Below are 13,710 nucleotides of genomic sequence, written 5' to 3'. Positions count from 1 at the left end.
TGGTTTGTATAATTAGGAAAAATACAATTTACGTTAACTAATTGTGATTTTTCTTCAAATATCAGTTTACGCGCTTCGAGACATGCGCTAATTATTATTGGGGCTTCAAACGCCATTTTCAGATAAAAAAAACTAACAAGTGATACATCAAATTAAAGCTAAGAAACTTACTTTACAACGATGCCTTAATATAAAAAATATCTTTACGAATACGAAAGTTTTTGATGGGTCCGTGCGTTCCGGGTTTTCCGTGACAAGGTTCCGGGAATAAACCTGCCTCCAAAGTCCTCTGTCTACTATTTATTCATGTCTGTAATGTTATGATTGTTTTGTAACGCAACATGTTTAAACTTACCGAGTGTTGACGCTTCTGAATAAACTTACCGAGTGTTGACACTACTGAATTGCGTATAAAGGTGTGAAGGAAATATTGAAGAGATTTATTTCATCATGGTAGAAGGGCCTGGATGCAAACTAAATGGATTGAAGCTGAAGAAGAGAGCAAAGGGACAAAGAGTTAATGCTGTGAGTGGAAATGTCATTGTGAAGGTAAGACGTTTATAGTTATTTTTACTTGGACACCAGACCAGACCTAACCCCTAGGCCTAGGCTGGGCTACATCTGACAATTATAGGTGAACACAGTGGGGTACTCGGTCTTTCCGTTTGGGAAACACAAAAGCTACTTAGGCTAAAAGCTAGGATGCATACTAGGCTAGCCCAACTTTCTATAACCTAGAGTAGCACATAGTACCTGGTGGGGCAAGTCCCAGAACATACTTTTGAGTTTTCTTTATTTAGTTTCTTCCGACACGATACACAAACCGTCGGCCCTTTGCATTAGGAATTACAGTACTTAAGGCGAAGCTGGACACAGCCGTTAAACCCGTTCATCCGTCCTCTCGCAAGTACCTTCGCTTTATCCTTGGGGAGACGGTCTTCCAATTCAGGGCACTCTGCTTCAGGCTCTCGACCGCCCCCAGGTGTTCATGAGAGTCTTCTCTCGTGTCAGCTTGGGCCCACTCGCACGGGATACGTCTATTGAGGTATCTCGATGACTGGCTTGTCCTGGCAAGCTCCTGCTCGCAGTTGCTGCAGGACAGGGATCGACTCCTCGAGTTTTGCCGCAATCTTGGGATCATGGTGAATCTCGAGAAGTCAGATCTCACCCCCAAGCAGAGGATAAAGTACCTGGGCATGCTGATAGACACGGTAGCAGCTAAAGTCTTTCTCTCGGACTCTCATATCAGCAGGTTCAGGCAGGCAGCACAGCTGTTACTGTCATGACAGGAGCAGCCAGCCCGGCAATGGCAAGTCATCATCGGTCACCTGTTGTCGCTGGAGAAGCTGGTATCTCATGGGCGTCTGCAGCTGTGGTCTCTACAATGGAGATTAAAGGAGTATTGGTCCTACTCCCGAGACCCCCAGTCCTTTCTCATCCCTCTTTCTGAGGAGGTGAGAGAAGACCTTTACTGGTGGATGGACGACAGAAACTTCTTGATAGGAGTATCTCTGCATACTCCCCCTCCGGACATGCTGCTGTTCTCAGACCATAGACTGAGGGATGGGGCGCACACCTGGAGGAGTTGCTGACTTCGCGAGTGTGGCACCGAGACGACAAACACCTTCACATCGACATCCTGGAACTCAAGGCAGCCTTCCTGGCTCTCAGAGAGTTTCGGGATCGAGTGATGGGACACTGTGGTACTGATGAGCGGCAATACCACAGCAGTGGCATATGTCAACAAGCAGGGGAGTCTAGTATCCCTCCCGCTCCACCAGTTGAAGATGCAGGTGCACGAGTGGGCCATGGTTCACTCGGTAGAGCTGTCAGCCAGGTACATTCCAGGCAAGGGGAATGTCGTGGCAGACAAGCTCAGCTGCCAGAATGGAGTGATTGGAACCGAATGGTCCCTTCACTCGGAAGTGACGGAAAGGCTATTCGACCTGTGGGGCCGTCCAGTCATTGATCTGTTCGCCACCCGGCACAACAGAAAACTCCAGGTCATCTGTTCTGTTGTGCCAGACCCATGGGCCACTGCGGTGGATGCATTCCAGCACCTGTGGGACAACCTCGACGTTTACGCCTTTACTCCGTTCTGACTGATTCGCAGAGTGATCAGCCAAGCGATGATCACTCTGAATCTCAGAATGATTCTGGTGGCACCCAAATGGCTGCAGGCCTTTTGGTATCCCGACCTGCTAGCTCTCCTCTCCAAGGCACCGAGAGAGATTCCCCCCTGGCCCAACCTGCTGTGTCAACCCCACGTAGAGTGGTACCACCAGGCAGTGCAGTCCTTGTGTCTTCATGGCTGGAGGTTACCCACCATCTGCTGCAAGCAAGAGACTTTTCGCGTCGCGCAGCAGCGGAGATGGCCAGGTACCTCAGACAATCCTCTGCAGCGGTATAGCAGGGGAAGTGGTCCGTCTTCTGTGGTTGGTGTCATTGACAGGGTATCTCTCCAGTCAGAGCTACTGTTCAGCAGGTCGCAGACCTCCTCATCTTCCTTCGCCGGGAAAAGCTTCTCTCTGTTTCAGCTGTAAAAGGCTACCGCGCCGCACTCGGCCTAGTCTTGCAGCTGAAAGGAGTAGACATCTCTTCCTCCTTCGAGATTTCCCTACTGATGAGAAGCTTCGAAAGGTCTTGCCCACCCAGGGATCTCAGGCCCCCCTCCATGGGATGTGACTCATTTTAAGGAGCCTGACTCATGCACCGTATGAGCCTTTACGAGAGTCGTCAGACAGGGATCTGACCCTCAAGACCATCTTCCTGCTGGCCCTGGCATCGGCGAAGAGAGTTGGCGAACTACGCAGACTTTCCTTTGATGTTAAACACTTGAGGGGATGGGGATCAGTTACTCTTGATTTCATCCTGGACTTTGTGGCGAAGACTCAGAATTCTTCGGTCCCTGACGCACGGTTCGAGTCCTTCACGGCCTCCTCCCTAGAGGACTTTGTAGGTAATGAATGAGACGAGATGCTACTGTGTCCTGTTAGAGTGCTGCGGCGCTATCTGAGTGTCGATGACTCTTCGTTAGTACTGGCTCATCCAAGAAAGAAGTGTCCAAGAACACAATTTCTTTCTGGCTTCATGAGACGATGAGGAGAGCATATTCTGCTGCTGGAGAAGACGACACCGGTACGCCTCGTCCGAGAGCTCATGAAGTCCGCAGCATTGGTCCGTCCCTCGCATTCCGGAAGATAATGTCGGTTCTACAGGTGCTGAAGGCAGGTGTTTGGTCCCATCAGACCACCTTCACCTCCTTCTACCTTTGGGATGTTGCTCACAGGTTGTTGGACACTTTTTCCTTGGGTCCTGTGGTGGCTGCTCAACAAGTTGTGTAACTTACCTGGCTCCTCTAACAGGACAGGTTGCGTCTCGCCTAAGATGTACAGTTGCAATTGGGAGAATGAATGTGGAGTGACTGGCCTCTCTTCTTTCTCCCCATCCTGGTTCTCTTCCCACGGGCAGAGAGCGGACGTGCTGTTACATGCTGGATCTGGCAGTCGATGCAGGTAAGAACCCAACGGGAGCTCCCGTTCTATTTTCCGTTCAGGTTTATAGAAGCAACCCCACTCCTTTCCCTAGCAAGGGGGGAGGGAGACCATGACAATAAGACAAACCCAATGCTTGTGATTGCCTTAATGTCATCCGACTCCAAGTTCTTCCTAGCCTACTTTGCATGAACTGATGATTCCTCTTTCATGCAAAGGGACCCAGAAGTCTGACAACTGATCCCGCATTTCTTACAGTCCAATCATTTTGTCAGAGGCAGTTTTCCCTTCATCACTCTATGGACCAGGAAGGGAAGACAAGGTGTGGTGAACTCCAGTCAGTTCATAGAGACTCACTCAGATTCCTCCCTCCAACTAGTGAGTCTTCCTAATGTAAAGGAATGACGGTTTGTATATTATGTTAGAACAAATCACAGTTTTAAAAGTAAATTGTATTTTTCCTAACTATACAAACCTCATGCCACCCCTCAATCTGATACCTGGGCTGAAAGGCAAATTGGAATATTTACATCCGGCAGATGGTACTCCGGCCTTCCGGATAGTAGTTAACTGCCTAGCCACTTTGTTCGAAAGTTCAACGGCCGTTTCCAGCCTATGCTGAAAGTAATTCCTAATGTAAAGGACCTCAGGTTTGTATAGTTAAGAAAAATACAATTTACTTTTAAAAATTGTGATATGTTGTTACTCTTGTCTAGATTAAGCTTGCATTATTGTTGTAGAGATAAAATTCGTGGAAAGAATGTTAGTTTAGGGATCAGTCTTTTGAGTGATACACTGCATTGTTTGTTTGAAAAATGTTTGTTACTTGACAAATACAAACCTTCATGTAGGGATTTAGCTTGTGAATGCAAGCTGGGTCAGACATTCAAACTCATTGACAAGGTAGATAACTAATGACAGCAGAAAGAATCCTCGCCCACCTGTCTGTCTGCACTCCATTTTGCTTCCGGCCACTGTTGAGTCCAGATGTGTTTCATGACTGCCCAATTTTTGCTGTTTGAGCTATTACTGATTGTTTTGTTCATGAGACTTACCTGCCAGATATATATATAGCTGTATTCTCCGAAGGTCCGACAAAATTTCAAATTTCGCGGCTGCGCAGTGGCCCGGTCAGGTGGTTAGTACCCATTCCCGCCGCTGGGAGGCGGTATCAGGAACCATTCCATTTTCTATTCAGATTTTCTCTGTCGCGGACTGTCAACACCTGTTGTCAGTTCCTCCGCCTTTTGGATTTCGAAATTTGTTGTCACTTAAGTATTTTGGTTGTTTTTGGTATTCGACTGGATCTGTGACTTGGCATACGCTCTTTGTGGACCGTTTTTGATTTTGCTTTTGACTTTTCTTATAATTAAGATGTCTTACCTCTAGCTATCGAGTCTGCAGCTTGGGTGAATGTAAGGTGAGGCTATCGAAGACTTTGATAGTTCCTCACTCTTTATGTATGATATGTAAGGGTGTTCAATGCTCTATGATAATCGGTAATGAATGTGGGGATTGTCTGAGGGAGAGTGGAAGAAATATGAAGCCTATATGCTTAAATTGGAGCGTGATAGGCTGAGGAAATCTTCCTCCTAGAGTGCATCCTTAGTTGGACAGTCAGGGTTTTCTCCTACTAGTGACCCTGTAGTAAATTTATTACTAACCCTGTAGTTTGTTGCTGCAGAAGGTAATTCCCTGGCTCTCGTGTGAGTCAATGTGTGCTCTTGAAACTAAAGTGAATGCAATTCAAACGCATAGTGTTAGTGCTAGTGCCCTAGTGTTGTGGAGGGGGTGTCAGATCGACCCTATAATGCCTCTAGGCCTGGACCTCTGTCGAACTCCTAGGACCAGGAGGGGCATGTCGAAAGCCGCATGAGGGTTACGGGGCTTCCCACCGATCTGGCGTCCCTTCGGCAGGTCCTGATGACGCTACCCAGGCTGCCAGGGATCGTGCTCAGGCACGCATCCTGAAGGATTGCTTCTCGTCCTCCGACACGTCCTCCCGCCTCGGGGTTGGAGCTCGGTTGGACTCTCGCCCTCTTAAGAGAAGCTTAGAGGAGAGGGCGCTTTCACGTCCTCTTCCTCTGACGTTTGTACTCTTCCCCGAAAGTTGCGTGGATATTCCTCTGCAGAAGAGAATAAAGTGTTTTTCGAATGATCACTCTACTGTTGACCCCCTGTCGCTAAGGCAAGGGCTGAGCTTCTTCCCCTGTGGAAGGAAGTATACGTCTCTCGCCCCTTTCCTTCTCTCAGGTTCAGCCCCTTCTCCCGAGAGTGGCTTCTCCAACGCGTAAGATTTTGTTGGGTTTGCAACAACAGCTGGATGCTCTCATGAACCTTTCAAGATTCGAATCTGCCTGTTAAGAGGTACAGACTTTCACCTTCGTCTCCCGCCGGGAACGATACAGAGCGTCTGTCGTCTAGAGAGAGTGTTTAGTGGCTTCCTATTCGTCTTCCCGAGTTGAGGTGTTGGCCTTTCTCTTGTCTCGCGCCAGGAGCGCGTCTTGTTCTTCGTGGCGCTTCTCACGCTTGGCGCCCTCACCTTGACGCTCGGGCGCGCCTAGCCATGACGCTCGCGCGCCACGCTGCTGTGACTCTCTTCTAGTACTTGCCATGGAGCCTCTCGCGTCACGCCATGACGCTCCGCGCTCGCTTCGCCCATATAGCTTCAAGTCTTGTGTTGACACCGCTCCAGTTGTTCATCATGTCGCACAACTACCCGCTTCAACATCTGATGTCCTTCTTAATTTAGCCAGTACTTGCTTCGGCAGTACATATACTAAATTGGAACGATACAGAGAAGATTAGCATGGCTCTTGCGCAAGGATGACACGCTAATCGTGAGCGTTCACATTTTTTATGTTTACTATATCTGACTCTAGTTGACGACTTCTTCGTTCGCGGGAGTTCCCGCTTACGTATCGGCGAATCGAACTACTTTCACCACTCACTCAAGACCCACCAGCTGTGGAAGAACATCCTCTTTCGTCACAGCCTTTGTATGAAGAGAAACTTCTTTCGTCTTCTTCTTCCTCTGATTATCAGACTCTGGCTTTTTCTTAAGGATCTGTTTCCTGAGACTTTTCAACCGTCGGCTCCTCTCTCTCCACCTTCGCAGTTGTCTTTGTCTTAAGGGAGCGTTTGACTGAAAAAATCGAAATCAAATTTTCTGGGATATTTTATATATGGCATCATACATATCCTGACTATCTTCTCAGAAAGTTTTATTTAAAAAGTTAAGCAGTTAGGAGTTATAAACAAAACAGTAACCTATCATAGTCAAATTACATTTTTCATATAATGTAATGATATTGTCAGTATATCGGTGGTAATTTCCTTTTAGCTATGAAATAATATCTAATGCGATCTATGGCAACCCTGTGGACATAGTGCGCATCAGCGAAAGACAGGAATGCCGCAGGGCAGTCAGTGGCAGTCAGTCAGTAGCAGCTCAGAGCTTGACTAAGTAAACGTCGCGCTGGCCAACCTCAGCGTGTTTTGACACTCGCTTCATTTAGCTTCATTTAGCTGAAGTTATATTACTTTGCAGGTCTATTTTTTCCCTTTTCATTATGTCATAAAACATTAAACTGTAACGGCAAGCAAATAAATACACAGAGAAGCAAAAATATCGTTTTCTCAAAACTAAAGTTATCGACATTCAAACTGCATCTCCTTCATAACGCTTCTTTTCCTCAATGATACAAAAACGAAAGCTAAATGTTTGCATAACAAAGGGGCTTCCATGGGAAGCAACATGAGACCCACGCACCACGAGAGAGAGTTTTTTTTCCCGAAGGAATGTCACTTCCAAGAGAGGCAGCAAGTGACTCCTTTCATCTCCAGACTCCCTTGCAACCAGGCTTCATTTTGCACAAGCCTGGAAAGAGTGAGGGGCAGACGTTTGGTCCCTCCTACTGTTAGAGAGAGGTTACTTGATTCCCTTCCTGTCTCCTCTTTTTGTTTTTTGTTTCCCAACTGCCTTCCTGTCAAACAGAAAATTGTTTGACCTGCTCGAACAGATGTTGAGCGGAGAGCAGTGGAACAGGTCTTGACTTCGGTGTTCCCGGATTTTACTACAGATTGTTTCTAGTCCCGAAACTTTCAGTAGGCTGGAGACCCGTCTTGGGCGTCAACAGGTCGAACAACTTGGTCCGGAAGGAAAAGTTCAAGATGGAGACCTCGCAGTCAATACTAGGAGCCCTTCATCCCGGGGATTGGATGGTATCTTTGGATCTCCAAGATACTTATCTTCACGCCCCAATTCATCCACGTTCGATGAAGTATCTCAGGTTGTCTTGGGGACTAGACGTTACCAGTTCAGGGCTCTGCTTTGGACTCTGCACAACGCCATACCACGTTGAAAACACCGCTTCTCGTCCGATCAGCGAAGTTAAGCAACATTGGGTCTGGTCAGTACTTGGATGGTTGACCGCCTGGGAACACCAGATGCTGTTGGCGTCACATTTTGCTCCGAGGGTGTTTACACGTCTCATGAAAAACGTTGCGATGCAGTTGCATCTGTCGCACGTCAGGATCTCACTCTACTTGGGCGACTGGTTGATTCGGGCGTCGTCGAAGCGAAAGGTATCTGGAGGACCTTCAGTTGACTCTGCAACTCGTGAAGTCCCTGGGACTTCTGGTCTGTGGAGAAGTCGCAGCTGATCCCCTCACTGTCCATTGTGTCTGGGAATTCAGATCTATTCAGCGGCTTTTATAGCGTCTCCGTCGCAAGAACGGCAAACTTCTATGTACGAAAAGTTTCCCGCCTTCTTGGAAAAGGAAACATGCTAGGTGAAGGAAGGAATGAGTCTGCTGGGGACCATTTCCTGGCTGGAGAAGTTTGTTTTCTGGGAGTCTGCATCTCAGGCCTCTTCAGTTCTTTTTGTTGGAGAACTGGCAAGCAAGGAAGACTTGAAAGAGGAATTGAGAATTCTTCCTTATATAAAGAGGATCTGTGGTGGTGGCTCGATCCAACGGAATTGCAGAAAGGGATCTCCTCAAGCTTCTGAACCCCAACCTAGTGTTGTTTTTCCGACGGGTCGTCAACAGGTTGGGGGGCAACACTAGAGGAGAGGAAGTGTTAGGAACCTGGAGAGAGGAACAGGTGTCCTGGCATCGACTTCAAAGATTTGGCGGCTATCTTTTAGCTCGCCAATTCTTGAGGTCCAAGTTTGCAATCGTGTAGTTCTAGCAAACTCGGACAATACTACTTGTTCCTGTTCAGCCTTGCAAGAGAGATTATTCTTTGAGCCTATGCTCAAGCAACATTTCGATTCTCACAAGTTTTGTTGCAGGGGTCGAAAATGTTCGAGCAGACCTGCTCTGTTGGCGCCATCAACTCCTGCCGAAGGAATGGACCCTTCATCAGGAGGTTTGCCAAGATTTTGGAAATTTTGGGGTCGCCATCTTGTGGATATTTTCACGACCTCAAGAACAGCGAGGCTCCTCTATAAAGCTCATCTGTACTCGACCCTGGGGCAGTTGCGATAGTTGCTCTTCCTGGGATTGGACGGGAATAGATGTTTACGCCTTTTCCCGTTCTAAATTCTGGGAGAAGTCATACGCAAAGTTCGCGGCCTCACAAGGGACGAGGATGACTCTCATCCCCACGTTTTGGCCTTCGAACCACTGGTTCTCGGAGGTTTCTCTTCTGGTTGGTAGACGTTCCGAGGACCCTTCCTATGAGAGCAGACCTGCTCATACAAACCCCACTTCACGAGATATCTTTGAATCTCCCCGCTCTGAATCTGACTGCTTTCAGACTATCGAAACTTGGTCAGAGCGAAGGGGTTTTTCTGGCCAGGTGGCACGGGCCATCGCTAGAGCCAGAAGTTCTTCATCTAAAGGATATATCTAGCGAAGTGAGCAACCTTCAAGGTTGGTGTAGAAAGAAGGGCTTTTCCTCTTCCTCTATCACTGTGAGCCAGGTTGCGGATTTTCTCCTTTACTTAAGAGAAAACTCGATATAGCAGTTCCGACTATCAAGTGTTATCGGAGCATGCTTTCGATTGTATTCAGACACAGAGGATTAGCTTTGTCTGACAATAAGGACCTCCACGATCTTACGAGCTCTTTCAAGACGTCCAAGGTTCCTCAGCTAATTCCCCTGCTTGGAACTTGGACGTAATGCTCAAGTTTTTGATGTTTAGTCCTTTTGAGCCTCTCCACTCTGCATCTCTTAAGGATGTTACTCAAAACGGCATTCCTCGCGGCGAAGAGAGTGAGAGAAGTTCGAGGCTTTCAGCCGTCATGTGGGCTTCAAGGAACACAATGCTGTCTATTCTTTAAGCCCTAAGTTCTTGGCTAAGAATGATAGGTCTTCTAACCCTTGGCCTAGACACTTTGAAATTAAAGGTTTAGCAGACCTTATTGGACAGGAACCTGAGGGAGTTCTATGTCCAGTTAGAGCTCTCAAGTACTACCTTAAAAGAACACAGGACACTCGTGGTCCATTGGATGTTTTATGGTGTTCTGTGAGGCAACCAGTTAAACCTATGTCGAAGAATGCACTGGCATTCTTCATTAGGGACGTCATTAAGGACGCACACTCTAGTTGTGACGACTCAACTTCAAGTTGTTGAGAGTTAACGCTCACGAGGTGAGGGCAGTTGCTACCTCCATGGCGTTCAAGAAAATATGGTACTCAGTGACATTTTTAGTGCCACATTTTGGCGAAGTCAATTCGGTGTTTGCCTCACACTCTTGGCAAGATGTTTAGGTAGCATACAAAATTGCTTTTCCCTGGGACCATACATTGCTGCTTCAGCAACCTTGGGGACAGGGGTAACTCTGATCCTATCCCTTTTTAATTGTGTTTTTGTGTTTGTTGGGTCGACTACTGGAGGCAGTCTTCCCAATCCTTTGCAAACTAACGCTTTAGGTGTTGGTTAGGTGGTTAGTAATGCTCTTTTGTCCTCTTTGTATGGTCTATGATCTAGTCACATTGTGGTCATGCCCCGTTGACAGATCATCTAGAAGTCGCCAGCTATATAGGTCACTACCTCGCTGGGGTCTCTAGTAAAGCAGAAGCAGACTAGAGTGACAGTAACCACTCAGTCAGCTACGCTATCAGATAAGGAACCAAAATAATTTTACCAATAATTGGTTTTTCCTAATTCTTGGCTGTCTCTACCCCCTCCAAAGGTGGTATTCAGCTATATATATATCTGGCAGGTAAGTCTCATGAACAAAATGATATTTTAATGATAAAATAAAATTTGTTCATACTTACCTGGCAGATATATATATTTATATTGCCCTCCTCCTCCCCTCAGGAGACAGTGGCGTTAGAAAATCTGAATAGAAAATGGGAATGGTTCCTGATACCCGCCTCCCAGCGGCGGAATGGGTACTAACCACCTGACCGGCCACTGCGTGTGCCATGAAATTTGAAATTCTGTCGGACCTTCGGAGAATACAGCTATATATATATCTGCCAGGTAAGTATGAACAAACTTTATTTTATCATTAAAATATCATTTTTTCCTTGCTGCTATGAATACTGTTTTCATCAGACACATAGCCTAACAGCTGCTAGTAGTTACACAACAGTTGCTTCATTCTCAGATATACTTATTAATATATTTATCTCTCAGGTATAGTAGATTGTTTCAACCTGATATACAAACCATCGGTCCTTTACATTGGGAATTAATTACAGTGAAGCTGGACGTGGACGTTAAACTCTTGAGCAAGGTGGTTAGGCAGTAACTACCGTCAGGTAGGTGGGAATACCCGCCTGCCCGGCTGTAAACATTCCAGTTTGCTTTCGGCCGTCATGAGTTGCTGACGTGTTTTCGGATCTCTTTGCCTGACTGTTGTTAAGCTCTTTATTTATCCTGGTGGGATCTTTCTGTATTTTTATGTATATATTGCATGTGTTTGATATTTATTAATATACAAACCCACAATTTGTGATAGCCTTGCGTAGGTTATCGTTCCCCTGCATCTGTGTCTTGGGTTTGACGGCCCAGGGCGTATTTTAGAGAGGCGTAATTGAGTGGTAATGCTTCTCTTCCAGTAGCCCTTTAATTAGATACTGAAGGCGTTCCCCTGTACATTCGGATATTTTAGATTGGGATGTAAAAACTTCGCTCCCCTTCATTGATCAGGACGTAACAAGTTCGCTCCCCTTCTTGGGCTCACGCCCTCCATGTACAAGGGCATGACTACTCCCTTTCTACTTGTGCTGAGCATTGTTCTTCCCTGCCTGCACTGTGGAAGGGTTGTGGGGGAGGGGGAGAGTTTCAGGGGGAGGTTGCGGGCGTCATCGGTAAGTTTCGCTTCCATGGTGCCCTTGGTAGCCTCCCCTCCTTCCTTCCCTCTCCCCGTAGATTCTTCTTCTGTCTCTCCTTTGGGAGAGATCTCTCTCCTTCGCCCTCTTCGCTCGCGTATCTGAGGTCCTGTCTGCTCCTGCTGTGCTTCCTGTGTTAGTGCTCCTGTTGACTCGGCAACAAGTCTCTGGGCGGCTCCTCCTGGTCTCCTGCCGCGGCTGCCCTGATCGCTCCTGTTGCTGCTGGCGACGTTCATGTGACGTTCCTGGCCGTTGCTGTAGCTCCTGCCTTCTGAACTGCTTCTGTAACTCCTTCATCGGCTGTCCTGATCGCTCCTGCCGCTTCTCCTGGTGGTCGTGTCCTGGGGCGCTTCCATTGTGATCCTGCCTAGCTGCCGTGGAGGTTACTATGTTTTGTGTCCACCATCCTGTAGAAGATGTTGGAGTGAAGGTGAAGGGAGTCACCCTGTGAGAGGTAGTTGCCATCCTATTCAGCTCATCTTTGATTTCGTCTTCTGCTGCCTCTTCCCTTCCTCTCCCGAGGTTTGAGGGTGTCCCTGGAAACCAGATAGACCTCCGTCGGCTGAAGGAGAGGAAGACTGCTTCTTCCCCCCTTGAAGTCCTTCGGGCATCTAGGGACTGCCTCCCTCTGAGGAGGCAGTGAGTTTCTTGTCGGCTCTTCCCGACCTTTGGGTTCAGGAACCGATTCGCATTCCCCTGGGTTTTGTGTTACAGGAGCCCCGGGCGCACAGACCTCGGTTTGCGCTCCTTTCCCCAGTCCTAGAGGTTCCGCTTCTAAGATGGGTGCTGCTTCGGGTGCTTGTTCGCCAGCCACTCCAAGTGTTCGAGATTCTGTAGAATATTGAGTATCGGATATGGTTCTGCAGAGTACTCTCCCTGGCCCAATTCAGAAGCAGCATGAGAGAAAGGGCCGGCTGAGACACCCAGGTGTCTTGGTTCTTCCCGCCAGCACTACAAGCACTCCCTGAGCGCTTTGCAGTGCTCGGTCGGGTTCTCAACCTGGTGTCTCTATCCTATCGGTTTGAACACCAGAAGAAGTAGGGAAGAGGTTCCCTTCCTGAGTCCTGCGGGACTTCTAAGGGACTGCCTCTCTTCCGGGAGGCAATTTTCCCTCGTTGGCTCTTCCTGCCCAAGGGCGGGAACTGATTCGCATTCTCCTCTGGGGGTCTTGCGTTTCAGGGGCTGCAACCCTCGTTGCCAGTCTTATAAGTCTGGTGTAAGACTGGTTCTGTGCCTGGCTCTTTTTAATTTCTTAGGAAACTGAAAGCAGCCGTTCCCGATTGTTAGGAGTCTCGTAGGTCACTCGAATTCTATGAATCATGAGCGCTCTCCTGGCGAGAGGCACAGGCCTTGAGAAAGTGCTGAGACCCGGATATCTCGGTGCTGAGACGCCCAGGTGTGTCGATAATGCCTGCCAACTGCTTTAGTTGCTTGGCTGGGTTTCATCCTCGTGTCTTGAACCTTAGGGTTCGGGCATGCAGGATAGCAGACACAGAATTCCCCTTTAAACCTTCTTTTGGAGGGGCCTCGGCCTCGAAGGAGTTTAGAGTTTGGGAAATTAGCGCTAGTTCATGGCAGATGAGCTCTGCTCCGTCCAGTCTCTGATTGCGTTTGTGCGATCGGCTCGGCTCCACTCAGCTTGCTCGCCCCGCACAGCCCCTGGTCGTGTTTGCGAGACTGGCTCATCTCGGCTTGGCTTGGCTCACCCTGCTTGCCTCCCAGTCCAACTCTTACCACCCAGTCTGGATCGTGTTCGCGTGATCGGCTCGGCTCTGCCCCGCTCAGTTTCTCACCACCATTCGAGTGAACTTCCTGCTCTTCCCAGGAAAGCACTTTTCCATGGCACAAGTGCACTTCTTACCCCGTGTGGCAATCATCTCCTTCAGTTGATTATCGCTCACAGTCCGCTTCTCCTGCTGG

At 48.1% G+C, this 13,710-nt stretch overlaps 1 protein-coding gene, 1 non-coding gene and 1 pseudogene across 3 annotated transcripts in view; all 3 read left to right on the top strand.

The window, feature by feature from the left end:
* The first annotated feature begins 216 nt into the window (after window positions 1-216).
* Window positions 217-13,710, top strand: part of LOC136850563 (endonuclease 8-like 3) — a 134,712-nt gene continuing 121,218 nt past the window's right edge. Inside the window, exon 1 of one of the 2 annotated variants that reach the window (XM_067124188.1) lies at window positions 217-549. In XM_067124188.1, the coding sequence (XP_066980289.1) occupies window positions 451-549 (99 nt within the window). In that variant the 5' untranslated portion in view covers window positions 217-450. The remainder of the gene's footprint in view (window positions 550-13,710) is intronic. The other variant, XM_067124189.1, reaches the window with a different exon arrangement.
* LOC136850890 (U6 spliceosomal RNA) lies at window positions 6,250-6,354 on the top strand. Its single transcript, XR_010856781.1, has one exon. It is a non-coding gene; the product is annotated as a U6 spliceosomal RNA (small nuclear RNA).
* LOC136850893 (5S ribosomal RNA) lies at window positions 7,838-7,955 on the top strand (annotated as a pseudogene).

This window comes from Macrobrachium rosenbergii, chromosome 22 (genome assembly GCF_040412425.1).
Source record: "Macrobrachium rosenbergii isolate ZJJX-2024 chromosome 22, ASM4041242v1, whole genome shotgun sequence".
NCBI lineage: Eukaryota > Metazoa > Arthropoda > Malacostraca > Decapoda > Palaemonidae > Macrobrachium > Macrobrachium rosenbergii.
This window is presented reverse-complemented; position numbering and strand designations above follow the sequence as displayed.